Source organism: Lepisosteus platostomus, chromosome 18 (genome assembly GCF_059453375.1).
Source record: "Lepisosteus platostomus isolate fLepPlt1 chromosome 18, fLepPlt1.hap1, whole genome shotgun sequence".
In the NCBI taxonomy this organism is placed as follows: Eukaryota; Metazoa; Chordata; class Actinopteri; order Semionotiformes; family Lepisosteidae; genus Lepisosteus; species Lepisosteus platostomus.
Window position 1 is genome coordinate 9714368 of NC_142628.1, and position 27691 is coordinate 9742058.

General features: G+C 37.9%; 2 protein-coding genes across 2 annotated transcripts in view; one reads left to right on the forward strand and one right to left on the reverse strand.

The window, feature by feature from the left end:
• Positions 1-1278, reverse strand: part of LOC148645622 (homeodomain-interacting protein kinase 3-like) — a 67014-nt gene extending 65736 nt beyond the window's left edge. Inside the window, exon 1 of the mRNA XM_088611744.1 lies at positions 1256-1278. The gene's annotated coding sequence lies outside the window, so the exon portion shown is untranslated. The remainder of the gene's footprint in view (positions 1-1255) is intronic.
• A 3029-nt stretch (positions 1279-4307) lies between these two features.
• Positions 4308-27690, forward strand: cstf3 (cleavage stimulation factor, 3' pre-RNA, subunit 3). Its single transcript, XM_088612045.1, has 21 exons — positions 4308-4514; positions 5750-5851; positions 6030-6125; positions 18843-18875; positions 19719-19816; positions 20136-20202; positions 20289-20323; positions 20414-20540; positions 20782-20859; positions 21635-21797; positions 22161-22270; positions 22679-22795; positions 22894-22968; positions 23419-23562; positions 23718-23820; positions 24239-24308; positions 24397-24592; positions 25270-25423; positions 26339-26433; positions 26712-26772; positions 27002-27690. The coding sequence occupies exons 1-21, from the start codon at positions 4488-4490 to the stop codon at positions 27202-27204; spliced, it is 2154 nt and encodes a 717-aa protein (XP_088468171.1). The 5' UTR covers positions 4308-4487; the 3' UTR covers positions 27205-27690.
• The last annotated feature ends 1 nt before the right edge of the window (position 27691 follows it).

Genomic DNA, 27691 nt, shown 5'->3' on the forward strand with positions numbered 1-27691 from the left:
ATATTGTAAGGAACAGCCTGGTGAAGACATTGGACCAACAAGTGGATCAACATGACCCAAGTGACCACCTCATACTTGTGATATTTTTTGTGCTCATGGGCTCTGACATATAGAACAGACAGCCACTTTATTATTTATTGATTATTGATTATTTTGCAAGCATTCTTTTTTGGTAGCAAGGGAGTTTTGGAATAAACAGAAGAATATCTCAATTGTAGTTGATTTAAAAATGTTAATTATTGAATTAAATTTGTGCATTATGATATGGCTAATTTGGAGGAATATGCTCACTCTGTGATAGGAAATTCATAGGTTCTACTTTTATTACTTATACTGTATATAGATTGTATTGTTTTTTGTGTTGACATGAATGTAAAACCTCAATGCTGAATGCAAACTTAAAGACAACACAAAGGAACTTGAAAAGATGAATGCTTAGCATAACAAAATAAAATTACATCAATGGTTTACAGCACAAACCAGAACTTCTGTCATCACTAGCATAATACAAATGTTAAATGGAAATAGGCATTCAACATTGAATCAAGGAGATAAAAAAGATTTCAAAAACGTTTGGCAAAAGATTTCAGGAGCAACCAAGATTAGAATAACAGAAGAAATGTCTTTGGAAGAATCTTGGGAAGGTCTTCATCTTCAGCAGCAGATCAGCAAAGACTGGATGATATTTACTGTATGTGTATGTTTTGTTTCAAACATCATCAAGCAAGTGAAGAATGGTTGTGTTCACAACCTGAAACACGTGCTGGACTCCTAGTGTTTTTTTGGAGTTCTTTTCTCTTATTCTGCACTTTTGAACATTAAGCAATTTATCATACATCTAAACATCAGCCTCGTTATCGGGCACATTCCCCACATTTCTACTCAAACTCGAGTGTAAAATACACATTACTTATGTCAGAAGCAATTACAAGGATTGATTTTTGTATTAAAACGCGATATCTGTGCGCTTTCAGATGAGTTCAAATGCCGTGGTTGGGCAAATACACACCAGTGACCATGCACTGCAGCTACATAAACGCCAAAGGTTAAAATCAGAAAACCGGCCTTCCCGTTACGGCTTTCTAACCATAACAGTTGTAAAGCTCAAAAGAGATGTCCAACTAATGGGATGGAAAAAGAAGAAGTTTATATCACTGCATATGTTTTATTTTCTTTAAAATACATATGTTCTAACACTCTCACTGAGGCGGTAGCCATTTTGACCCCCTTACTGGATTCACGACACTGGACTTACGGAAATCTGCACAGAAACCGCAGCAAATCTGACCAAGTTGGGCGTCTGCGTGAATTCAGGCGGAGACACTCACGCTGCAAATCTGCACAGCCGCGCAGCTTCTTCAGAGGAACTGCGCTGGAGCAGCTGCGAATTCAAAACAACAGAGGAGGGCGGTCTGACAAAGAGAGCTCACCGGACCGCCTACCAGCCTCATTCCACCTGCTAGCGCCACCTAGGCAGGGGGTGAGAAACGCCACCGAATTGTGCCATTAATATGCGAGTTGATGACGTGACAATGCAAATGTTGTGAAACACCGTCTCAAATTGTATTTACAAAAATGTAGATTCTTAAACTCGGTTGTTTATTGCCTTCTGGGAAAATTGCCCTTGGTGTGAGTGTTTGTCTGTCTGGCCTGCAATGGATTGGCGTCCTGTCCAGGGTATATCCTGCCTCGCGTCTGTTGCTTGCCAACTCCACTGTGACCTTGAATTGGAAGAATCAGAAAATGAGTGGAATTTTATAGTGGCCCAGTATTATGAAATTCCTGTTCACGGCCAGAGATTTTTATGTTAAATAGGACAAATATCTACTTTCCAGTAAGCACCATTCAATTAGAAATGGAAATACACAAATATTAATAGCCGTGCCAGTCACAAAGAGGACAGCACCCCTGTACAGATACAGCAGGTAACATATCTTAGCTCTGTTGACCCAAAGGATCCCCAACCACTTTGCCTTCTTTATGGCAATGGTTCCACTTCATCCAAATCTTGCAAACAGTGCTACGGGATCTTTAAATGGCCTAGTACTCCGGACCACAGTTTAGTGTCCTATTCCGGACACCATTTCCAGTACCGTGCAGTGTCTTCGTTGAACAGTCTGGGGCCGCGGTTTGAGAATGTTTCTCCAGAGGGAGGAGCGCCACCTACTGGTCCACTGACGCCACTTGGAGAAGCAGCCGTGTTCTGCTTTGAGGGCCCCCCTTCTAGTACCGATAAGCCTTGCTCAGGCTCTGAGATCTGACTAAAGGTGGTTGTTGTTGTTTTTTTTTAAAACAACAACTTTCAATTAGAAAGATGTTTCTGGATTAGATTAATCTGCAAAATGCTATTGTTTGCAGTGTGTGGTACATTTATTTAATAAGAACCTTCTGAAACTAAATTTAAACTGCAGAGCAAACAACTAAAGGTCAGGAGTAATTTAATGCAACTGGCAACTGTCATTCAGATGATGAGGCAGCAGATGCAGTATAGCATTCATCCGCCCCCAGTACAAGACTCCAGTCTGCACAAGAGCTTTACTGTTGTGGTGTCACCACATGTTGCTTTGCTTGTTGGTTCACTATTGAGTTGGACCTGAAATGTGCCCTATTCATCCAGTCGTCCATTTTCAGAGTTGCAGGGGAGCCAGAGCCTATCCCGACAGGCAGTGGGTGCAATTATTATGAACCATCATTATCTTTACACAGAGGTCGTAGTATGTTTGTACAGAGTTTGTACAATTTACCCAACCGATTTACAGAATCCAATACATTTGAATCATCACCGTATCAGCTGTTATGTTCTGAAAGGAATTTGAATTATTTGCAGTGTGTCCGTCCGTTTGACTGTTGTACGCATTTTCAAATAAACGATACCTTAACTCGGCGTACCCTGCACATAATGGACTTAACACGTGTCCTGCGTGTGACAAACAGTGACAGAGAGTAACCTAGTACACCTGTTGTCATCAATCATTCAGAAACAGACCGCTGGAGTGACACGGTGCGACATTTGGCTCAACACGTGTGTCGTGTGGCAGCTCCGCTCTCGTTTGCTCTGGCCTTGTTCAGTTTGTAGTCTCTTCTGGTGCGATCGCTCGTCCTCTGCTGTTGAGAAAATGTAATGCAATCGCACATCAAGAACTTTGGAGTAAACCTCAGGAAACACATCCCCCATCATTCACTTTATCAATTTTAAATAAATCACACTTTCTTCAACATTAATTATTTAAATATAGCAAGGCGCCACTTTTCAATCTGAAAGCTATGCATGCGACATTCAATATCTTTCAGAGGTGTGTTTTTGTGATTTACTTCAATCCAAACTCGGAATGACTATAGTGAGTTTTGAAACAGAATTTTCACCAATCACCATTGAACAACCATGGTGAAATAAAAGGTTGTTTTCCTGTTCCACTGCTGTATCTTTGACTGTCAGTAGGGCTAAAATGCTGTTTTTTAATGTTGCAATTAACATCTGTCCCTGTTATCCAAATAACTGTTTTAATTAAGCAATTAAAATTAAATTAGAGGCCCACCCCTCTTCAAAATGTGCAAAATACTTTTTTCGTTTTTTTAACTTTTTATTTAAACAACAAAAGAAAATACAATACAAACAAGAGTACATATAACATATCAAAAACATCGTCAGGGGTACATACTACAATACAAATACACATTATGGCAAAAGTTTAAACAGGGTAAATAAGCTCCGCACCGCTTTCATGTTTTTACATTTCGAAATAAGCCTGTAAATACGCCTTTACATCTATTTTAAAATCTTCAAACACAGGACTCTTCCCAGACCATTTCACTTTGTGTATATAATAACGTGCCAATATAATAATTAAGCCCATTACAAACGATATTTTCATATTATTTCTTATCTTATCATAAGTTTAACATAACGTCTATTTCTTTAAAAATAATATCAATATTAGGCTCTTTTTTAATATGTTTGAAAATTAATTAAAAAACTAAAAATCAGTCCAAAAATGTTTTACCATAGGACATAAACAAAATAAATGTTGAATAGTTTCAGAGCTACTTTCACAAAAAAACACAATAATCATCTATATTAATTTAAAATCGCTGCACAACCAGGGTCTTCACTGGGTAAATACGATTAATTATTTTATATGATACATCCTTAACCTTATTATTTACACAATATTTATTTGACATCATCAAGTGCAAAAGACTTTTCACTTCCAGTCTTATTTTGGGGGCCACGTGATTAATTTTCCTGACATCATCGCGAAGTTGCGTTCTTCACAGCTACGCGAGAAGTGATTGCGTCATACGCTCGCCAAGCGAGTCCCGCTTCGCTGCTGGAGGCAGTTATAGAGACGCCATTTTAGCAGAGCTTGTGTTTGAACAAGGGGAGAGGCACCCTAGCTATGCAAAGAGTTTTTATTTTATTTTTTTAAATCGCAGACTACGCCTCCTACGTTGTTTGTTGTTGGTTCTCTGTTTTAAATTTAGAAATAATGTCTGCAGAAGGAGCGACTGACCAGGTACGTTTTTATGGTGGATAGGTAACTGTTTTTATCGCAGACATGGCCGGGGCCTGCATGCTTTAAATCCAGGTACTTCATAGATCCGAATCACGCGAGCACACCACGATCGTTTTGGGTTGGCTTGGGGAAAAAAAACACAGTGTCTCAGTGGACAATAGTGCGGTCTCCATTTCCCGTTGTTAAGAGCGTAAGAGCAACAGATGTTTTCTTCGGGGGAAGTCTCATTAAATATTGGCTTGTTAATCAGGAATCTCAGCCTGTTCTGCACGTTGCAGTTCTAACGCAAGTATCTATTCTAGTTTTTTTTTTCAAATAATGACTGAAATCGTAATTTTTGTCAGCCATTCTTATTCATCCAGAAAGGGGGATAAACGTTGCTGCACAGGCCGCGACGATTCGGTCTGCCCTGTGAACAGATTTTCCTTGGCGGAAATACTGAGATGTTTTCTTCCTGAAACGTTCAAACAACGCCCAGTGTGGTTCACGTAATCCATTTATAAAATATCACAGGACTTCTTTTGACCAGGCGCGATTTTAGTTCAATGCCCAGTGCTTTTGTACTGGATTTGCCCCTTTCTGCCTTTGTTTTGCCACTATGGTCGGGCGAATGCACATGGAAGAGTTTTACAGCTCGTAGTTTTGATTTTTGAGAATTCATTGTCTCAAAGAAACTTTATTCCAGTAGTTACGGGCACGTTTAGTTTTCAAGTCTTGAATACACCCTTTTTCAGTTTGGTTAACTATTTCTGCAAGCTAATTGAATGGTCATATTTGATGGTAAAGTAGTGGTGTGGGGGTATTGTCAAACTTTTTTTTTTACTGACATTACACGAATGTCTGGCGTTTTGCGTATGAGGTCCGATACTTTTTGTTCTGTTTCAAACCGGGACATAGAATCATGCCTGCGAACAAAATCTGGTGTTTTTAGTGTTTTATCTTATGCATGGTAAAACCTAAATTGTCCCATGATTGGTAGGTAGCGTTTTCTCTCCATCATAGTCTCCTCTAGGTTTGCCAGGTGGTGCATCAAACCTCTGCAGTTACTTGCTGGAAGATGTGACTGGCTTTATGAAATGTGTGTATCAGGAAGCACAAAAGTAACATACTGCTTGCTAATCAGAAGGTCGCCCTTTAAACTGTGTGGAGGCTGACATGAAAAGCTGTTTCCCTGTTCCTTCATTGCATGTGTTGCAATAATGTGCTTTGTTCGTTTGTCGTTTAAACTCTTCCAGGCTGCAGAGTATATCCCCGAGAAGGTGAAGAAAGCTGAAAAGAAGTTGGAAGAAAATCCATATGACCTTGACGCATGGAGCATTCTGATACGAGAAGCCCAGGTTTAGTGACACAGGATTACATTTCCTTATAACTGGGGTAATGGGAATGGGGTGATAATGAGGGAGGCATGAGGGGTCATCTTATGGGGAAAACTGTGGTTCCACATAATGTACATATTGGAGGACTGCAATTTTTTTGTGAAAAATGTAAATTGTTTAAATGGTTTCTACTTTTTAGAACCAACCTATAGACAAAGCAAGGAAGACATATGAACGACTTGTCACCCAGTTCCCAAGTTCTGGCAGATTCTGGAAACTTTACATTGAAGCTGAGGTTAATAAGTTTAATTTTCTTCTACACTATACGTGTGCGTGTGTGTGTGTGTGTGTGCGCCTAAAAACAGCATCGGCACTGTGAATTTCACACTATGATTACAGCCTAAAATAAGTTCACATCCAACATTTTAACAAACTGGGAAGTAAATTTTAACCCTTTTTTTCAGCAGCAGACTGTAAATGTTCCACAGGTTTATACGATTTTCACAAGTATATTGGGACAAATGCACATTGTTGCATGTTGGATCTGCAACAGCATTAAAACTATTTTAATGGTATTGGAGTGCTTTAGCCTTTTATTTACTTGTCGTCTCAATTTATTGCCTCCTGTGTCATTTCTTTGAGCTCATTTTGTTTTTGTTCATATTTTAATATGTAGTTTAGACAGAAATTTACTAGACGTTAAAACCTTTTGTAAAATTCACTTTACATTTGCAAAATGAAATATTTGCAGCTTACAGGCATTGTAGTTATTACATGATTCATGTTTAAATAATTTTGCTGTAACTTTCCCAACATGTCATTGCCACAGTACTCCAAATGTCTTTTGTTTTCGTAGTTACAGTAAATTGACATAGCTGACTTAAATTCTAGATGGTGACCTTTTATTATTTTAGCTTTTGTTGCACAGTTTTCCTTCTGCAACCACTTTAACTTGGATTGAAACTTTGAAGATGAGTGTTGTTTATTGAGGTGCCCCTTATTTTGAAAACGATATCTTCTGCTCTTGCCGTGTAGTGCACTTCACTAAAATGTTCGTAGAATGTCAAGTTTTATATACCTATGTGTTATAGGGTCAAAAAGATATTTACAGAAATTGGAAGGATTATTTTTATAACAATAGGATAGCGTTCAACAAACCAAAGATGGGTCAAAAGCTGGTGAGAGTTCAGGCTTATTTATAATTTAACTGTTGTTCAGATAAACAGAACTTATACTCTTTAAAGCTGATTAACACCCTTAGAGCAATGAAAAAAATGGTTTTGGGCCTTAATGAGCGTTAGATGGTTATTTAATTGAGTTTGATTGACACCCATCACTGCAGCCTCATTGACAATTCTCCATGCACTCCATAGTCTTTCTTGAAGCCGGACTTCTGAATTCTTGTGGATGATGCCTTCTTAGAGCCCCAATGCAATGAAGAAGCCACTTTTCTCATTGTGACAAATATCCTTGGCTTCCTGGTCACCTCAATATAAAAAAATCTGCAGCTTCATCCTCTCTGACATGCGCTCTGTTCCTTTGACCTCTTCGTCGCTCTTCTCTCTCATCAAGAAAGATGAGTCAAAGAATACTGATCCCTCAGCCCCTTTACTTGTATTTTAACCCGACAATCTTGCAACTTTAGCCTAGAGTTTGTTTTTCATGATTGCAGTTTTGCCACCTCCAGTATAAATGAGACATGAAGATTACACAACTGTTTTTTTTGTAATACAGTAATTACAAGTTTAAGTAGGGATGCTCAGTCTTCCTGGACTTGACTATATTTCACTAAACGGGGATCCTGTGAAGCCTTATTGACTTTCTTTTATAAGAAAGTTGGCATTTGGAAAATCGGATACAAATCTTAACGTGGATTAGTGTTGTGGGTTGTGGACTCCCAACTGGATGTTTATAGGTTCATGTTCCAGTTGGTGCACTGCTCTTGTAGTTTAAGCAAGATATTTTATTTGGAATGATTTGGGGAAAAAATACCTAGTTGTATAAATGGGTTTAAAAATACCAATTGGGATAAAAGCATCAGCTAAATTACTAAATTGTGACAGCTGGATAGGTGTTTTCTACTACTGTATTGCCATATTTATTGTAAGCAAGGGTAAGGCAGGAATCTGTTGAAATTGTAAGCACTTAAATATGATTAGACATTTCCATATTCAGTCTGGTTTTAATTAACTTTGCATGTTTTCCCCTTTAAAAATAACTTGTGGGGATATAATGTACATTTTTATTTTTATTATTTTGCTCACACCTTTATTTTTAGACCAAAGTTCGTTTACTTTCTTCACTTATTTCCTTAATTTGTCCAATGGATCCCTGCTGAAAGTGACGACTGCAAACCTTAATTTTAATGCTTTATTTAAACAAATCACTTCTAGTTTTGTTTCTTTCATTGTAAAGTTTCAGGCTAAATGTTCTTAACACCAACATTTTCAAAGTCACACATGAAAGTATAATTAAATGCACTTGAGATTTGGTACATAGATGGTCTTTAATTTATAAGATGTCTTAAAGGTTATGTACAATAACTTGACCAAGTTTGGAATTTCTCTCCAGGACAGCCCAAAGGATTCTCACACCTCCTTAATGTGTAATTTACTAAGGTGAGTGAGCATTTGAACAAGATGTTGATTACCTGCACAGATCTAAAGAATTTTAGCTTGTATTACTGGTGCTGTCATTAGTAACTAAGTTAAAACTGTGTGAAGACTTTGTAAAATGTTAAACTTAAAATGAGGTTTTACAGTTCTGTGTTTTGGGTTGAGCAGTAAAAACGTGAGGGTGAAGTGTGCTCTGTTAAGTAGGGTACAGACAAGCACACTTATACCTATTTGCAGTGTCAATTTCCAGAGTTTAAGTACAATTCATTTCAATGTTCAAGATTATAATGCGATTCTTATTGGTCAGGTTGACCACTTTTATTTGCTATTTATCTGTATACAATTCCATTTAGAAGGTGATGCTTTGCAAGGCAAACCCCTTCTGATCTTGATTCAAATAAAATTTATATATGTACAATTTAGCAACTACCAAAGTATTACTGGGGTTAGTTTATTTTGGTGAAGTTATCAATTGAGTGTGCAGCAGTGACCACAGTGGCATGCCAGGCATATGTGAGCTTTCAGTTTGATGGGCGAGAGCTCCATATGTCTGTCATCTGATGCTTTATCTCTGCCTTTGCTGCTGTGGTTTTGCTGCATGAGGTATAGTGGATGGCCTGTCGAAACCAGTTCTAAAGGGTGCAAATCTTGATTCTGTTTCTCCTGCAAGTGTGAAGATTTTATCAGTAGGGATGTGGCAACTTTAGTCTATCTAGCGTAGTTTGTAGCTAAGTGAATCAAAAAAACTTTTTTAGCTATTTCTTGACACAACTCAGATTTTGATCCACAGCCACTTGGTTGGGAAGTATAGTCCAGATACCCAGAACTTTGTAAGAAATCCTTCCTATTTTGTGTCCTGCTTTATTCCCTTTACTTTCTGATTGTGTTCCCCTGTACATGTTTTCACTTCTCAGTTTGAAACAGTCCCTGTGGGTGACCTTTCCTGTAATGTATTGGATTTTATATACTGAACCAAATCGTCTCCTTTCTTCTGAACTGAAGATAATTTATTTTAAGTAATATGTATATGACAATCCATGTACACCAGGAATCTTTTTTGTTGCTCTTTGAACTCTGTCCAAGGGCTCTATCTTCATTGTGATATAGCACACCAACCTGAGCCTTGTTCTAAATGCATTGTAAAGCAGTTCCACACTTTGTTGTGTAGCCAAACTTAGTTCTTTCACAAATTGATTTGATAAGGAAATAAGTACACTGATCCCTTTTGTGTTATTTCCTGCAGTTTAAAATCACCCATTAGATGTGTACAAGTTCCAATTAGATCATTTTGCACTTGTCAACATTATTTTTCTAATTGAGTGTCTGATACATGAGTTGTCTTCTTGCTATTGTTTCTGTATTTGCTGCTGCTTTTTATGTATCACCTGAAAATTTAACTAGTCTCACTATACCAGAATGCAAGTAGTTTTTTGTTAAATTTGCCTTACGAAAATCTTTATGGAAATTGTTGTAAGCTTTACTGTTAATCATTTTTACTTTCTCAAAGAATTAGAAATTAAACAAGGCATTCCCCTTCAAAATCCATGCAGTATAACTCACAATTGTTTATGTAACTTTACCAGTTAGAAAATCAAGACTACTTTTTCATTGTTGGGTTTTGTGTGTGTTTTAATGAATTGTTGATTGGCTTTGCCATCAGGCCTTATGCTATAATTTAAAACCTTGCTCACACCTCTAGAAGCTCAGTGTTTGTTAAACTAAAATGGCTCAATACAGATGGGAGCTTCATCTATAACATGCAACATGATTTTGACATCTCTTATAACCTGTGTGAAATGCTCCTTTGTTACTGTTCATTCTATAAACTTTACTTTTGTAATCACAGTTTCATTTTTTACTAATAAGGTGAAATATACAAGGCTTCTCAGATTATATCATAATCAAAGTTGTTTATACTTATGCAGCAATATATGATGTTATTCAAAACTTTGTGGATTAAATCATTGATTCACCTTGACCATATTAGCTGCTATGCAATGCATCACAATTTCCAGCATGCAGGCAGAGCTGGGAATGTGCAGATGCTTCATGAGCTGGTCTTGCTTCAATGTAGTCATACCGTTAAAAGCAAAAGTTAATAATAACAGTGGCTTTTCTGCCTAATCACTCTTACTGGGTAGCAAACATTATTGCTGATATTTTTTTAGCAGTAAAATGATTAAAGCAAATGGCTATCTTTAATATTGTAGTAATATCATAATGTATTATCATCCCATCCCCATGTGACTGTGAGACGAGTTGATTAGAAATTGAACCTCACAAACTGGGATAAGAGGGGGGGGAGGGGCAAAGATTATTAGAAATTTTAAATTACATTTTTTTTTCCAATTAAGGATTTATTGGAGCCTAAGTGACAAACGTGGATGAAAGTACCTTGTGCATAATTATATATTTTGAACCTTACCATACTTAATAGCAAAACAGAATGGTTCGCCGTTTTGGGTCGATTTTAAATACCCAAGATTAGAATTTCTTTAGATTAGATTGTCAATTTCTTAAATAGCACTTATTCCAATAGATAAAGCTACAGCTGTGGTACTGTTTTCGGTCAAATGCTTTTAAGTGAAGAATCAAAGTTGCGAATAGCAGTGCAATGTCATTTTTTACATTAGATTTTTGGCATTCACATTAAGATTTATTTTTACTTTTATTTGAAGAGATAAGGTTAAATACCCTTATGTAGGAGGCCTGTTTCAGGTCCCGGTGCTAGTGGGGTGATGTGGTTTTAGTAGTGAGAGCAGTGTTCTGTTTTCATGGTTTGGTCTAATCTTTTCCTCCCCAACCTCTCATCTGGGTGTTGCCTCAGAACCGTTCCTGTGAGCAGCCTTTAGCACAGCTGTGATCACCCCATGGTGTCTGTTAAAGAGAGGGAATTCTGTATATTCTTGTGCTGCTCTACATATGCTAACCTAAATTCACTTTCTACAATTCCTGAACGTTTTGAAAGCAAGTCCCATTGTTTAAAGAGGTCAGCCAAATCAAATATTTGTGAAAGAAGTGGGGGAGCATTGTGTGGGAATCTGTCATGTTGTCATGTTAAGTGTAGTGTTTCATCTGGGTCTCAGTGGGATACTGAGCAACACTAAAGCAGTTTCCTTGAAGCATAGCTTTTGTACAGCCCTTCATATTAATGAAACAAAGTAACCCCCCCCCAGTTACTGGCTTAGTATGATTTTTAATACATTCCTTCTTTTGTCCCTACACTTAATGTGTATGTTGTCCAGAATGGACAACTTACATTTGATGGATTCATGACAGATGTGTGTAATGGAGGGCAAGGCAATTCATCATGAATTGGCAAGCAACTTAACTGAAGGAAACTCAGATTGGCATGGTGTTTGTTTACATGCTTGATCTCTACATCTCACGTATTTTACATTTTTGATCACAGCCAGAAAGAAGGTGTGAATATTGAAAGTTATGTCCACATAACTCCAGTACTAAGCACCTAGGTAGTAACTATATTCTCCTATGTTCTTTACATGTTTGGGCCAGCATGAACTACCGGTAAAGTAAAAATTGCCCATACTAATAATGATCTGGATATGTGTTTTTTCTTCCTGTATGTATCATTGTTTGTGCAGCAAGACATATTTATAAATATCTGTAATAAAGGATGATTTGATAAATTCTGTATTTTCATTTTTGGATCTGTTTCTTTTTTACTTTATGGAATTTAGAGGTGGTTATATAAGAAAGTAGTCAGCACTCTCCATAGCATTTAAATTAGTGGTGTGTTCGACAGCCCCAGTGCCTCTTCACTGCCTTCTTCACATTTTGAAATGTCTAATAATCCCCTAGGCATAACCTGTTATACAGTTTTAACACTATATGTGATGAGTATTACACTGCAGAATACTGTAGTTCATGTGTAAATGTTGAATTTCTAGTCAATTAAAATTGTAAACTTGTTTCCTAATCATTCATGTTAATCTAGTGTTTGTAACTACAAATTGAGTAACTTAAGGAAATATTTCTTCTGCTTCTGCGAGTTGCAGACTTTATTTTAAAACAAGGTTTGTTACTGCCATTCTCGATGAAAGGCAAAATGATTGTGGTTGACTGAGCATGCATTATAATTACATTGTTTTTAAGTTATGGTAGCTACAGCACAGACCATAATTGCTTCTTTCCTGTTCAGAGTGAAGTGACGCACTTATAGCCATTAACTGTTCGGTCCTGGAGTTTTTTGTCCTATTTTCTTTTTAAATGAGTGTACAAAATCTGCAGTAAATGTACCATCCAGATTATCTCCCAAAGTCGGCTTTTTAGCCGATGATAGTATCACATTAGCCATTTTATGTTTGGGTCTTAGTAGAAACCTTTTCTTAAGGACAAAAGCATGAATCGTTTAGATCTCAATGCAGAGATGCATTTGCTTTATTTTAAGCTCTCCACTGAAAGATGGTTTTCTCCCATTTTCTTCAAGAGAATTTAAGAACGGTCTTTTCCGGGCGAAACAAGTAATTTAATGTTTAACAATGGATTTCTATGAAATTTTTTAAACATTTTGCTAAGTGTATAAAAAGATTCAAGCAACAAAAGGAAATCTTGGTTCAATTACTTTTATAATAGTTTTTACTAATATCAGTACTGTAATTAAATAACTGTAAACTGTATAAACAATGTATAGATCAGAATCCTGGTCATCCTGTGTATAAGCCAGTGTTATTTTAATTTCAATTATTTATGTTTGGACTTATTGTAATAGTATTTCACTAGACAAAAATATTACTAAAGTTGTATACCGTTCTGTTCATAGTTGTTCGAAACAAGAATTATTTTGATTTACTAATTATTTTGCATCCTAGCTCAGATAACCTTTTTTCCATAATATCTAAGTTACAAGTTTTTCTTGACATACTGAGACTTGTGTGTTGTGTGATAACTTAGGATACTTGCATCTTAAATGTGTTGATCTTTCTGAAAATACTATGTATACTAGTATTTTTATATAAATATAAAGTATGTTATATAAATATTTAAACTAGTTCAGGTGGGTAGCTGCATCAGCGTGCGTAGGCTGCAGAGGAACAAGTTGATAGGTTTATTCCATGCTGAAAAGAGAAGAAAGGAACAATGTTTCAGCTGTGGAGCCTTCTTCAGGTGCAACAGCCGAAACATTGTTCCTTTCTTCTCTTTTCAGCATGGAATAAAGCTATTAAATATTAGAATTATAAAGTATTATACTGTATATAAAATATAGAAATACTAATATAAAGCAGATCAAATGGGTATACCATTTCAGGATTTAGGAGCCACTCGCACACACTTCACATCTGAAACATTTCCTACTATAATGCGATGTAAAGGAAACAAATTTGATTGCCAGCACACGTGACAAGTTTCCCATTGATGTGTGTAATACATTTTTAAAAACAAATAGTTCACTATCTTTAGCTGTTGTAAGCACCCTCCAGTTTAACCTTCTGAGAAAAAGGAACATCAGACAACTTCTTTAACCCTGTCTGTATTATAGAGGAGACTAGTCAGTTCAAGTATGCTAGGATATTGGTGAATTTGGAGCTTAAATGCAGAATAAAAATATTGTTCCACCAATCTCTGTACTCAGTTTGCACACAATTAAAAGTACAGTACTGACAGCTTTCATTCAGTGCTGCTAAACTGCATTTTCATTTGTCCAAAGTACCACTGTGGTACATTGAAAACTGATTTATCTTAGTAGTTAAGTATGGTGAATGAGCTGAGGATACCAGTATTTTCAGATTTTACATTATTTGGACTTTTGTACTTGATTTATTACAGTAATAAAGGAATTGTATCAATCTGGTTAACATCTTAAATTTGAACTTTGTGGACAGTCTCAAGGCTGTCGGATGTGCCGTACCACAATGTATCACCGAGACCCTAAAGAAGGCACTAACACAATCACAGTGAATGAAATGAAAATGAGCCTTGGAGTTTAAGAAAAATGCTAATCTGAGTGAGATTGCTGCAGGTCCCCAGTGCACTAGAAATAAATACAGGTGTAAACTACACAATTGTGTTTGTGTCAGCTGCCATGGAAGTATGGCATGCTGTGAATTGTCCCCCAAACCCTCTCTAGCCTGTCCCTAGATAAATATTTCATTTATGTGTATATACACGTCTGCACGTCAAGTTAAGAATAATCTGTGGTTTCAGATTTGTCTGTTAAGAGGCAATGGAGGAGTTTTCTGCAGTGTAAACTTCTCTCAATAGTAATTATTTCCCGATTCCAGTGAGGTAGGGTGATGACGGTTTTGGTATTTGACCCTTTTTCTTATCTTGGAAACCAAGATAAGACATCACGACAGCTTTTCGACCTCTAGGGATGGTCAATAATAGTGATGATGATTTTTAGTTATCACTTATTCTGTGTGGATCATCATTACAATCATTATTATTGGCTGAATACCAAGATATGGACTGTTACATTTCACAGACGTAATCACATTTTAAACTGTTGCTACTTGGTCAGGTTGACATTTTTTTCCGTAGACGTTACTGAGTGTTGAAGATTTAATAGGCAAATAGTCACTTTTGGTTTAGACTCATTTGTTAAACACTTTGAATTAATGTGCTGTTGTACATAAGGTTCAGTTGCTCCTAGAATGAGGATCGCACAGACAGTTCAGAACATCTAGGTCAATCTGTGACCTGATAAGTACCACTTAATGGGTGCAAGGGTAACTTTGCTTTTCATCTTAATCATTCTGGGTAATGCACAGCTATGATTGGTGTTTTCAGTGTTAAAATAATACAAAACATTGTAATAATTCCATTACATTTGTAATCAAGTAATTTAAAATTGCGTGAAAAGGGGTAGCTGCCACAGTTCAGAGGTTAAGCAGTCCTTGTAGATTGTTACAAGATTCTCTTGGGTCTGTTACATCATAGTAATCCATTATTCATAATCCAGCAAGCAGACTGGTTACCTTATAAATTATGCATATATAGCAGTCATCAAATGAAGTATTGATGTTTTTATGGGAAAATATTTTTATTTGAACTCTTTTGACACACTGATAAAATGTTTTAAAAGTAATTTTCGGGAGTCCTTGTCTTCCATAGTTTTCTCTTTATTGAAACCTTGGTCTTGTAACATCGGTGAAGCCCTGGACATGTGTTTTGATTGACAGCATCAAACATGATTCAGCATTTTTAGAATGACTCAAAAGTAGAATTCTCTTTGGCCAAAGACACACCAAAAGAAACATTATTTCTGCTGCAGATCTTTCGAAGGTCTTGAGAAGTGAACTATGTAGGCTCTCTTATGATGTTTAATGCAATGGACTTGGTCCAGCATATTGATGGCTTCTTCTGCAGTTCATTGTCTTGTGCCAGTGTGGAGCAGTGATGACCACACTGCAAGCTCAAAGTTGCTCAGTAGGGGGCACTGTAGTACAACAAGCCCAGGATGCCAAGGACACTACGTCCATCTAAACCTTGTGGCACTTAGCGGGTTTTGTACTGCCTCTTGGAAAATCCCTCATAGACAGTGAATGACTGCTGATAACTACAGAATAAATCTATCATGAAAATATTTCCGTTAATTATATCTGATACATTTTTGCCAAATTCATCACCCCTGTTAAACAATGACTTAAACCATTTTTCCATCGAAGCTGTAATTTCAAATATGGTCATTTGGAGAGTTTATCATCTTTGTGGGTTTAAAGACCTTGTGTGTGTGTTATAAACCCTAAATTTGTCCTTTTTTTTTTCTTTGGTCTTTTGGTGTGATCTGCTGGAGTACAAAATTATGTAATTTAAGATATTCCAAAAATAATTATTTTTTTTGTCTATACATGTGAGACAATACAATATGCTTTTAGATAAACTAAGTTTTATTATTTGGCTTAAGTTAAAACCCTCTTTCTCTTGGGTTACCTGGCATTATACCCTTTGCAGTCTCTAAAAGACATATAAAGCACTGCATTTGTGAGCTGGGCCATCAGTTTAAAATTCTGTGTGGCACTGGGTTAAATGAGACTCACTCACACAGCTGCATTCTTTAGGATGCCTCATTGCACAGGGAAGACACAAAGCTGATTTGTGATACCCTTGATCAGCAGGTGCCTTTAATAGACAGAACATTGAATTTTATTCGCACTCCTAACCCAACTGGAGTCACTCAGTTGTTAGTCGGCCTAGCTCACTGCTGGAAGCCCTGTGTCGCAGGGAGCAGGGGGCCAGTGCCTGCCGTCCGCTGACCCGCCCACCTGTCGGAGTCTTTCATCACTCAACACGCTGCGCGCCGCTCAGTGCCTGACAGCACCGCTTGGAGGAGCGGTGTGTTCCTTACTGATGCCACTGCAGGATTGCAGGTGCCAGCCGGATCTCAGGAGCTCCTGGCGTGCGGAAAGCCGAGGAAGCTGTCAGGTCCACCCCGCCCAGCCTCAGCGGAGCTGCTGCTCAGGGGGATCGCGATCACAGTAAGCTGGTGATCTAGCCCAGGGCAGGATGCGAATCATCTGGACCAATCTGTGTGCCTTAAGTTGTCAAGCTACTTAGGGGCATCTGTCCACCATATTGAAATAACACTGGCTGGTAAATGAAATGCATTTTTGCATGTTTTTGTTTTTTAAATCTGAGTAAGGTGTTTAACATGGAGTAAAAATTACCTCTAAAAATGCCAGACATCTGAATAATCAGTGTGAATGTAAAGTAAGTCAGCCTTTTTGAAACACGGTTTCATAACTATTTGTGCACTTTTTAGGGAAAATGGGAAATATGGTTTTACAGTGTGCATTTAAATAAAATTACATATTTACTCCTTAATGGGGTTTGGCCAGAACATGTTCTCTACCCCACTCTGCTGACAGGTTCATTTTCCTAGTTTCATGGTCACCAAGGTAAGCTTCCAGTGGAATTACCTTAACCCTTGATCAGTGCTTCATTTTTCTTTTGCTTACATGTGTTCAGGTAATACTGCTGTGGGTTGTCAAAATTGTATCTGAACACTTAGTTTTACCTCTGTGACCTAAAAATATTTGATCTTTTTAAGCATTAAAATTCAGCTTTTTGACTGGATGACTTTCAATTTCTTAATTTGCTCTACAATATCAATACTTTGACCTGAGCTATCGGACCTGAAAAGTAACTGTTGACTTCTACATGATTAAAAACTACATTGTTACAATAAAGCGGAACACCATCAACAATGTGTAATAATTGATGCTGTTAGACTACTTGACTTTTCAAAGAGCAGACAAATAATTATACACAGATGCAGACTTGTGAGAGGAGGATGTGCACATTTTAAGAAATATAAATAAGTTTTTGCAGGTTGTTTTACCTGCATTAAAGCTGAAAAGTTAAGCATACCAAAAGGCAAACTTATCCTACCATGCCCCATTAAAAGTAAGACTTGACATGATGTCTTAGTGAGAAGTTTTCTTGTCCAATTCCTTAAAAGTTTTAAAAATTAATTCTGTAGATTAAGATGCTATAATAAAATCAGGAGCATAATCTTAAAATTAATTTAAATTGAAAATCTTAAATATATGAGTGTTTTACATTTTAAAAAGAAATTCAGACTAAAATTCAAAACCAGGATCTTTAAGGCAGATTGATTTTTCTGAACTTCTAAATGGGATATCGCAACTAACATTTAACATGCATTAGTTCTGCATGTAGAACTCCACAGAGAAAAACGTCCCACAAACATGGGATTAAGAGTAATCCTGCTGGTGTGGTTTCAGGTGATCTCAATTATCCTGTTTCCATGCCACACATTTTCAGATGCAGCAAACAATTTTGTTTGTAATTGGTGCATGCAATGCAATCCATCAAACTTGTTTTTTTTTTCTTAAAAAGGAAAGATGGTTTTGTCAAGAAGATTGAGCTGCAATAAAAAAAACTGCTCTCATCATAATCTGCTGTAGTTTTTGAATGCAAGCTGGACCAGAAAATGTTGTTCAGCGGAGTTCATGAATACGTCTTTCAGATGTATTTCTAGAGCCAGAAGGAATGATTGCATCTTCGATGAGAGACAATTGCATTTATCTATTGTAAAAGAAGTTTAAAGCACTGACATTTTTGCAGATATATATTTGTTCCACATATGACACAAAATTAAGGTCCATATCAGAACTCTCTCTGATGTATTTGGAACTTTACATGCTGTTGGAAAGTTTTAGGGTTCAAGCACCAACAAAGAGAATCTTCCCCCTTGGAGATTTTAAACCAAAAAAAGATATATATGATTTTTTTACTGATAATGAAAGTTGTGAGTTAATGCTCCAAAAATGTTGGTAAATTATCTTGTGTGGACTTCACTTTGTTGATCCTAAGGCTGTTGTCAGCATGACTGTGTGGGTGTCCTGTTAAATTGTGCCTTGTTTATAACTGAATTATTGATGAGAAATTAACAATAAGTTGTCTGTTTACAGATCAAGGCTAAAAACTATGACAAAGTGGAAAAGGTGAGTCGCAAATTTTGGCATTTGAGTCTGCATAAAAGCCACACAAGATAAATGATTGAAACTGAAAGAATGACTTGTAAATAGGTTGACGTCCCTAAAAGTTTGTATGAAAAAGCTGTATAAGATGTGTATAACACATTGCAAATAAGGTACAAATAAAACAAAATAGTCATTTTAGAGCTTCTAAAAAGATCCTAATTTTTAAAAAATGTATTCTTATTTTCATTTGTAGAGAAAAACAGGCGAAGAGTACAGGGCCGGGTAAAAATGCTTAGTTCTGCCTTACCAAAACACCGTGCAAGTTGAAGTGCTCACGTAAGCATCTTGAGCATAGGCTTCAGCAAAACTCTTGGCTTCATTGCAGATTGTACTTTCCTGCACAAATCAGTACATTTTAAAATGCTCTTGTCTGTCAAGGTCCTTGTGGACTGATAGAATTTAGGCTTACCTGTTCATTCCTGTCAACCCTGAAGGGTGACTCTGTAGGGAGTCAGTGAGATGCTTCAGTGGCACTCTTCCAGATTGCTGCTGCTCATCTCTGGGAAGTCAGGACTTGCCCTTAAGAGTGCTTGCCTTAAGTCTGCGTTAGCTTTTTTTATGGCTTGTGCCTGTGAGGAGTTTCATTAAGTTTCTGGTTTGGATGCATTGAACACCTGACACCTTCTGCTGTTCACTGAATTCTCTCCTGGGGATTGTTGGCTTTAAACAATGCAAAACCACACTGTTGGTTGACGTTAACCACTTTCATATTCTGATTAGTCATGGAGAGCAAGAACTGGTGCAAAAATCAATTCACCATTTAGTCAGTCATAAGTGTCTTTGTTTTTTATTTCTTTTCAATAGCTGTTTCAGAGATGTCTCATGAAAGTGTTGCACATCGACCTGTGGAAGTGTTACCTTTCCTATGTGCGGGAAACCAAAGGCAAACTGCCAAGTTACAAGTAAGACTGCTTTCTCCCTGTAGGGACTGAGTCGCCTTAACATTTTTGATGAATTGATCAATTTAAAATTCTTGGCAGCTATAGAAAATTGTAATTGTGAATATTCTAAATGTACCAATCCTCTCCAACATTAATTTTTAAAAATACTGACCATTTTAATGGAAATTGCCGTATTTGTTTCAATATATATTTAGAGAAAAATACTTTTCTTGAAAACTAAGATTTATATAAATCTACATAATGAATGAGACATGGCAAACAAACACGACTGAGTTACAAATGGTGGTGCATTGTGCTGAATAGTTCATTTTTATTCCAGGGAGAAAATGGCACAGGCTTACGACTTTGCTTTGGATAAGATTGGAATGGAGATTATGTCCTATCAGGTACATAACCGAATCGGATCATTTTAGAGCCGCACTCTTTGTATATTAAGCTCTAACTCAAAAATTATAATGTCTCAATTTTTCAGATCTGGGTGGATTACATCAATTTTCTAAAAGGAGTGTAAGTATCCACTTAAGTTTTATTTTCTTAGCATTTTTCTGTATCGTAAAGCCTCATTTAAGATGTACAATTCCTCCCATTTTTGTCCAGTGAAGCTGTGGGGTCCTATGCAGAGAACCAGAGAATAACAGCTGTCCGTCGCGTCTACCAGAGGGGTTGTGTCAATCCCATGATCAACATTGAACAGTTGTGGAGAGATTATAACAAGTATGAAGAGGTGAGAAGTGAGAACTCTTTGATCATGCATACTCTGGAATATATGAAAATGGCACCAGGTAAAGAATAACAATCAAGGATCTTGTTGATTTTAAAATGGATTTTTGTAATGGATAAGGCCTCATGGATTAGCTAACCTTTTCCTAGTTATTTTTTGCGTCATGCCAAGGACTTTGTTTTTTCACAGCTTTAAATGTATGAAACATATATTGATTTATGTTTGTTTTTTTTGTTTTTCACAGGGCATCAATGTACATTTAGCTAAAAAAATGATTGAGGACCGCAGCAGAGACTATATGAATGCCAGAAGAGTAGCAAAGGTGAGTTTTCTTACATCTTTGTGACATATTCCATCCATCCATAATCTAACCCCTTCTTCCAGTTCGGAGTCTTGGGGAGCCGGAGCCTATCCCAGCAAGCCACGGGTGCAAGGCAGGATACACTCTGGACAGGACAGACACACAGGCATGCACAAACTCACACCAGGGCCAGTTTTCCCAGAAGCCAGTAAAATTCCACTATGGATTGGACTGCTGGGGGAAATCCACACAAACACAATGAGAACATTCGGCTGTGAGGCAGGAATGCCAACCACTGTGCCACTGTGCTGTCTTGTGACACGTTCTATGTAGGTAAAATTGAATGTGATTGAATCTAATGTCTAAAATTCATTTTAAAATTTTAATGTTGAGTGTTCCTAAGGAAATCCACTTGTGTCCACTTTTACCAGACATCTACCAATTTTAGAAAGTTTTCTATAATTGGAAAATAGATATATTACAAGAACTCAAAGCTTTAAAGATGTTTTTTTTATTTGAAAATAAACTCTTTGTTCATTGTTTTGCTGTGTGGAACAGAAAATCTGTCTGGTTAGGATTGTGTGCCAAAACAGCTATTTGGCATATGACAAGATTCTTTGTCAAGGATAACATTCACTCTTTATTCGTTTAGTAAGTACAGTCAGTACACAAACATAATGAGTACTCCTCTCTGTCTGGACAATGTGAGGTGTGTTGGTGTTGTAACTCCTCCTCAGTGGCCATGAACGTCACGTGGTGAAAACAGGGCTGGTAAGGCTCCAGTTCTCTTCCACAGGAGTACGAGACGGTCATGAAGGGTCTGGATCGAAACGCGCCGTCGGTCCCGCCTCAGAACTCCCCTCAAGAGGCCCAGCAGGTGGAGATGTGGAAGAAGTACATCCAGTGGGAGAAGAGCAACCCCCTGCGGACCGAGGACCAAACTCTCATCACCAAGAGAGGTGGCTTCAATAAACTTAACACCTTCGCTCTCGCTGCATTCAAAGTCCTGCGCTTGCTGTGTCTGTGTGATGCACTGAGACTCTGGACTGTCCATCTTTTCTAAAGCACTGACAACCTCATGAATAATATTTAACCAAGCAAAATAATGAGTTTCCCCCCCCCCCCCCCCCTCCACTGGATCAGCTTTAAGATAATAATGTACAATGTGATGACAATGATTAATATTAAAATCACAGGAACAGGAACATCCTTTCCAAAGAAACAAGAGGCTGTATGGATATGTCTACAGTGTGTTCAAAGGGCTGTGCTCTTTTGTAAATTAATGGAACTTTGTTTGAAAATCCGATTTTCTTCTCTTGCAGTCATGTTTGCCTATGAGCAGTGTCTGCTGGTGCTGGGGCATCACCCTGATATTTGGTATGAAGCTGCTCAGTACCTAGAGCAATCCAGCAAGCTGCTCGCAGAAAAGGGGGTATGAGCTTCCTTTTCCTTTGTAACATTCTGCACCTACAGATGCATCCTGGGAGTACCCACTACACAAGGAAGCAATTGTAAAATACACATACTTGGACAAAAACAGCTTGTGTCAACCCTGGGACAAAGGAAATAGAATATTAAAAATAAACAATTATCTCCAACACAAAATCTTTACAGCATAAGAGTCAGCAGGGGATTTTCACAAGTTCTTTAAGAATTAAAGCTAATCTTTTTTTTCTTAAAAGCATTTGGGGAGGAAGTTCTTCACATTCAGCTGCAATATATAGATTTGTCACAAGCTTCATGGGTTAAAAATGTTCACAAGTAAGATCTCAGAAAATGTAAGATGGTGATTTTCTTAGTCAAATAAAGGAATTTAATCTTTTTGTCAACTCTCCTGCAGGACATGAACAACGCAAAGCTGTTCAGCGATGAAGCTGCTAATATTTACGAGAGAGCCATTGGGTCACTGTTGAAGAAAAACATGCTGCTATATTTTTCCTTTGCAGATTATGAGGAGGTGAGTTTTTTAATCTACATTTAAGAAGAAAAATGGGGTTTTCAGTTACAAACGTTCTTACTACAGAAATCGACGTGCTTTCCCTGTGTATTTTCCAGAGTCGAATGAAATATGAAAAGGTGCACAGCATATATAACCGCCTCTTGGCAATAGAAGACATTGATCCAACATTGGTGAGTTTTAGTAGCGGCACCTCATCTTTTCAATGGGATGAAGACCCCATAACAGAAACGACATATTTCTGAACTCTTTCATGTTTGCAATGTATTTCATATCCTTTATGGATTCAAATGTATAATAATTTATAACAACCAGAAGAAATATATTTTTAAAAAGCTGGAGGCAGCAGTCATCATTGCTGTTCTCCGTTTTCTATTAAAGGTGCGGTTCGTTAGTGTTTTCATTTTAATTTGTTTCTGAATTTCAAAAAATCAAATGGGTAATTAACCTACAGTATGCGTTTTTTCAATGGTGTAGCTTAAAAAAACTCCAGTGTAGAGTGAGGAGGTTAGATGTGCGCAGTTTGGTCAGGCAAATAGCCAAATAAGTTATGTTGTGTCTTGCAATATATTGAATAGCTTTCGCCAATGGCTGTTAATTTGCCCTTTTATCTGCTGTTGCAGGTTTACATTCAGTATATGAAGTTTGCAAGGAGGGCTGAAGGTATCAAATCAGGCAGAATGATCTTCAAGAAAGCCCGAGAAGACATTAGGACTCGGCATCATGTCTATGTGTCTGCTGCACTCATGGAGTACTACTGCAGCAAGGTCAGTGGTGCTCCTGGACTTTCCACATAGATCTCCAGGTCTCTTGAAGACCGCCCAAGGGCCCACTGTTATATACTTCTCATGAAGAGCAATGATATTAAATGCAAAGTTTAATGTAAGCCTATGTTTATTTCTAAAAATGTCTTTTCACACAGGACAAATCAGTGGCCTTTAAAATTTTCGAGCTGGGTTTGAAGAAATATGGAGACATACCTGAATATATATTGGCATATATTGATTACCTGTCTCATCTCAATGGTAGGTACAAAACTGCTGAAGAACAGAGCAACGTTTATTTTAAGGTCTATGTTTTTTTAACATGCATTGCAAAAGTATCACGTTCTGGATATTAAAAATAATACTGAACAAAGAGTTACATTTAATTTTGGCATTGTTAGCTTTAGTGGAAATTATAACAGTATTGCCAGAAGAGCAGAATTTGAGTCAGTTTAGCGGTGATGATGATGATGATGATGCTGCTAATAAAAACAGGTGTTAAGTGTATGGGGGGGTGTTCAGATATTGTGACAGTAAATAGAGGGTGTAGCAGTGTCTGTCGCCCAATAGGAAACCCAAAGTATTGAACTGAGAGTTCTTTAATGTTATATCTCACTATGAACATATACAATAATGAATGAGAAATCGGTTTCTCATTTCTTTCATCATTTTTTTGCAGAGGATAACAATACCAGAGTTTTGTTTGAACGTGTTTTAACATCAGGAAATCTGTCACCTGAGAAATCAGGGTAAGTGAATGTAGTGTTTACTATTTAGTTTATTTTTTTCTTTGAGAAAATGCAGTTCCTCAGCTGGATTTATCTGTGTGTTTTTCAGAGAAATCTGGGCTCGATTTCTAGCTTTTGAGAGCAATATTGGAGACTTGGCCAGTATCCTGAAGGTGGAGCGAAGAAGGTTTACAGCTTTCAAGGAGGAGTATGAAGGGAAAGAGACAGCCCTGCTAGTGGACAGATACAAGTTCATGGACCTGTACCCCTGCTCTGCCAGTGAACTGAAGGCTCTGGGATATAAGGTTTGTAGTGTGTTGTCATCCTAGACTGAATGAAGTAGAAAAATGTGCTTCAATATGACATGTTTCTACATCCATCCATTTTCTAAATGCTAATTCCAGTTCAGGGTTGTGGGGAAGCCAGAGACTTTCTAGCAAGCAATGGGCGCAAGGCTGGGTACACCCTGGATGGGACACAAGTTTATCACAGGACAGACACACTCACTCACACAAGGACCAGTTTTCCCAGAAGTCAATTAACATAACTAACTGTGGAAGGAAACCCATGCAAACATAGGGAAAACATACAAACTCCACACAGATAGCACCCCAAGTCTGGAATTTAACCCAGGGCCCCACTACTGCGAGGCAGCAGTGTCAACCACTGCTCCACCACGCTGTCTATGTCTTTACGTCTCAAATTGAAATGTTGCTTATTAGCATGGATCTTAGACTACATTATCATTTTTATAACATCTGACCTACTCTTGGCAATAGAACAGTTCTGTAGCAGAGTTTTCACATTCCCAGCGACACTGACACTTGACAGACTAAATCTTACCAAGTATGATGATGATTAGTGCTGTGCCAGTGTGATCACTGGAAACAGGGGGGAAAAGGATTCGCTTGCTGTTTGTGAATCAATAAAACTTTTTTCAATCTTTGAGGGAGAAGAACAATAACTGACATGTGTATTGCAGGATGTCTCGCGTGCCAAATTCGCATCTCTGATTCCTGAGGCTGTAGTGGCTCCTTCCATTGTGCCTGTGCTGAAAGATGAAGCGGACCGCAAGCCCGAGTATCCAAAACCAGACACGAACCAGATGATCCCGTTTCAGCCCCGGCACCTAGCCCGTGAGTTGGGGGTTACACTTCCCTTTACGTTTCCTTTGGATTTTTGATTTTAAAATGAGAAGAAATTGCAGAGTGTGGTATCCGCCTGGAGAGTGTCCGTCTGCTCAGCAGGGAAGTCACGGCAGCAGTGCGTGTGATGAGCTGTACTCAAGGGTACAGCCCCTTCTGGGGTGTGAACCCACAAGCCATTGGCTGGGAGTCCAGAGCCTCTTCCGCCAAACTGCATCATGGCAGTGATGTTCAAGATCCACTGGGAGTCAGCTGCTACACCAGTTTTGGGAAGACTGACATTATTGTCCACAATACTGTTCTAGCAGTATACAATGGGAACATAAACCGATTCTTTAACCTAAGTATTAAGTTAATTACAGAAATAATTCCAAAATAGAAAACCTTTGCTAAGTGGTATCCGAGCCAATTTTTTTTTACCTATTTCCTCTTTACAATTTATAGCCTCTCTTGTGTCTCGTTACTGTTTTCAAAGATCTGTTTCAAGAATTCAGAGAGTAAAACATTATTAATTGAGAAATAATGGGAATTAAACTTTTAAGTATTTTCATTAGAAAACTTTAGGATGTTTTAAACATTTTGTCATCGGCACTCTGCATGATATCTAGAATGTTCATGTCTCTTGTGAATTCCTCAGCAGGGATTACAGTTGATTTGTATTTTCATCTTGCTGTTTATTTGTTGTATTGTACTCAATTTCTAACACTGTACTTCTTGTTTTCATTATGTTGTGTAGCCTTATATATATCCCTCGTTTTGATGTCCTGTGACTTAGTTCCAGATGACTGAAGCCTTTATACCGTATTTTACAAATTGTGTTTCATTTAACTTCTCTAAAAGAAAGGCACTTCCTGAACAAAGTGACTATTAAAAGCCATCTCACCTGTGAACACCTTTCACCTCCAGCCCCAGGGCTACACCCTGTGCCAGGTGGAGTCTTCCCAGTACCCCCCGCTGCGGTGATTCTCATGAAACTGCTGCCACCTCCCACCTGCTTCACGGTCAGTAGCACTGCCAGACCCTGCACAAGCACTGACGCTCCCAGCACACACAGCTCTTCTTCCAGGGGCAGACAACACTGTCATTGCTATTGAAGAGAAGCTAGACGAACGAAGTCCAGGGGGGAGGGGGGAAAAGATGGATGTTGTTTGCACATGGGCAAGTGCTTTGTTCTTGGACAGTAGTATAAAACCCTTCCTTTGCTTGAAGTGTAAAGGTGCCAGGAACCGTAGGTTTCGGCAGGCGTTTGATTAGTTGTTGCTGTCTGTTTTACGTTTAGGGTCCATTCGTCCAAGTGGATGATTTAATGGAGGCCTTCAGAAGATGTAAACTTCCAGAAAGTAAGTCCAGTGCTGCACTGTGGTGTTTGCTTTGCTGACTCATTCATGAAGGTAAAGGTGTGTTAGTTAAGGCCCATACTTCTGGGCTGACCAACAGATATCAAGCATCTTGTAAAAAGGGGGATTATGCCTGCATGTGATAGTAAGTTTTTTTTTTCCTAGAGAGACTGTTCTTAAAATGACTGGGTTGTTTATAGGTATGACTAACTTTTTTGTTGTTCTCAAAAAGCTGTTGATGCTGCTGTGGAACTCATCACCGGCAGGCAGCCTGAGTTAGCGAGTGAAGGGAACGGGCCAGTAGAGAACAACGCAGTGATCAACAAAGCGCTGAAGAGGCCAAACGCCGACTCCGATGATGAGGAGGAAAAGGGGGCCATTGCACCTCCTGTACATGACATCTACAGAGCTCGGCAGCAGAAGAGAATCCGATGAGCTGCCCAGGGGGTATCCTTCAGTGAGAAAGACTCTTAGGCACTAGAGGATATTTCATTCTCTCTCACCGTGACCTCGCAGGACTCTTGTTTCGCTGGGGAGTTTAAAAAAAGATTGTGCCTCTTCCAAAGCAAGTGGGCTCAAGAGGAGACACACAAGGGATATCTTGTGTGAGAATGTAACTGTACAGTTGCTTTTCTGAGTTCTTTGGGTTCTTTAAGAGGTAAACGTGACAAAAACGCAGATTCAGCTTAATTCTGTATGCTGTTTAATGCACCATATAAAGTCTTGTGTTTTGTTTTTTAACAGTTTTATTTTAAAAAACTGAGTGGCTTATACTGTACAGATTTTAATTACAAACCTTAATTTGACATACAATGTTTTGAGTTTGCCATGTCTAGGTCCAGTATTTATGGCAAAATTGAGTCATTCTGTTTTGTAGTCAAAGCAAACAAATTTCCAACAAATAAAAAGGCGAAAAATAAAG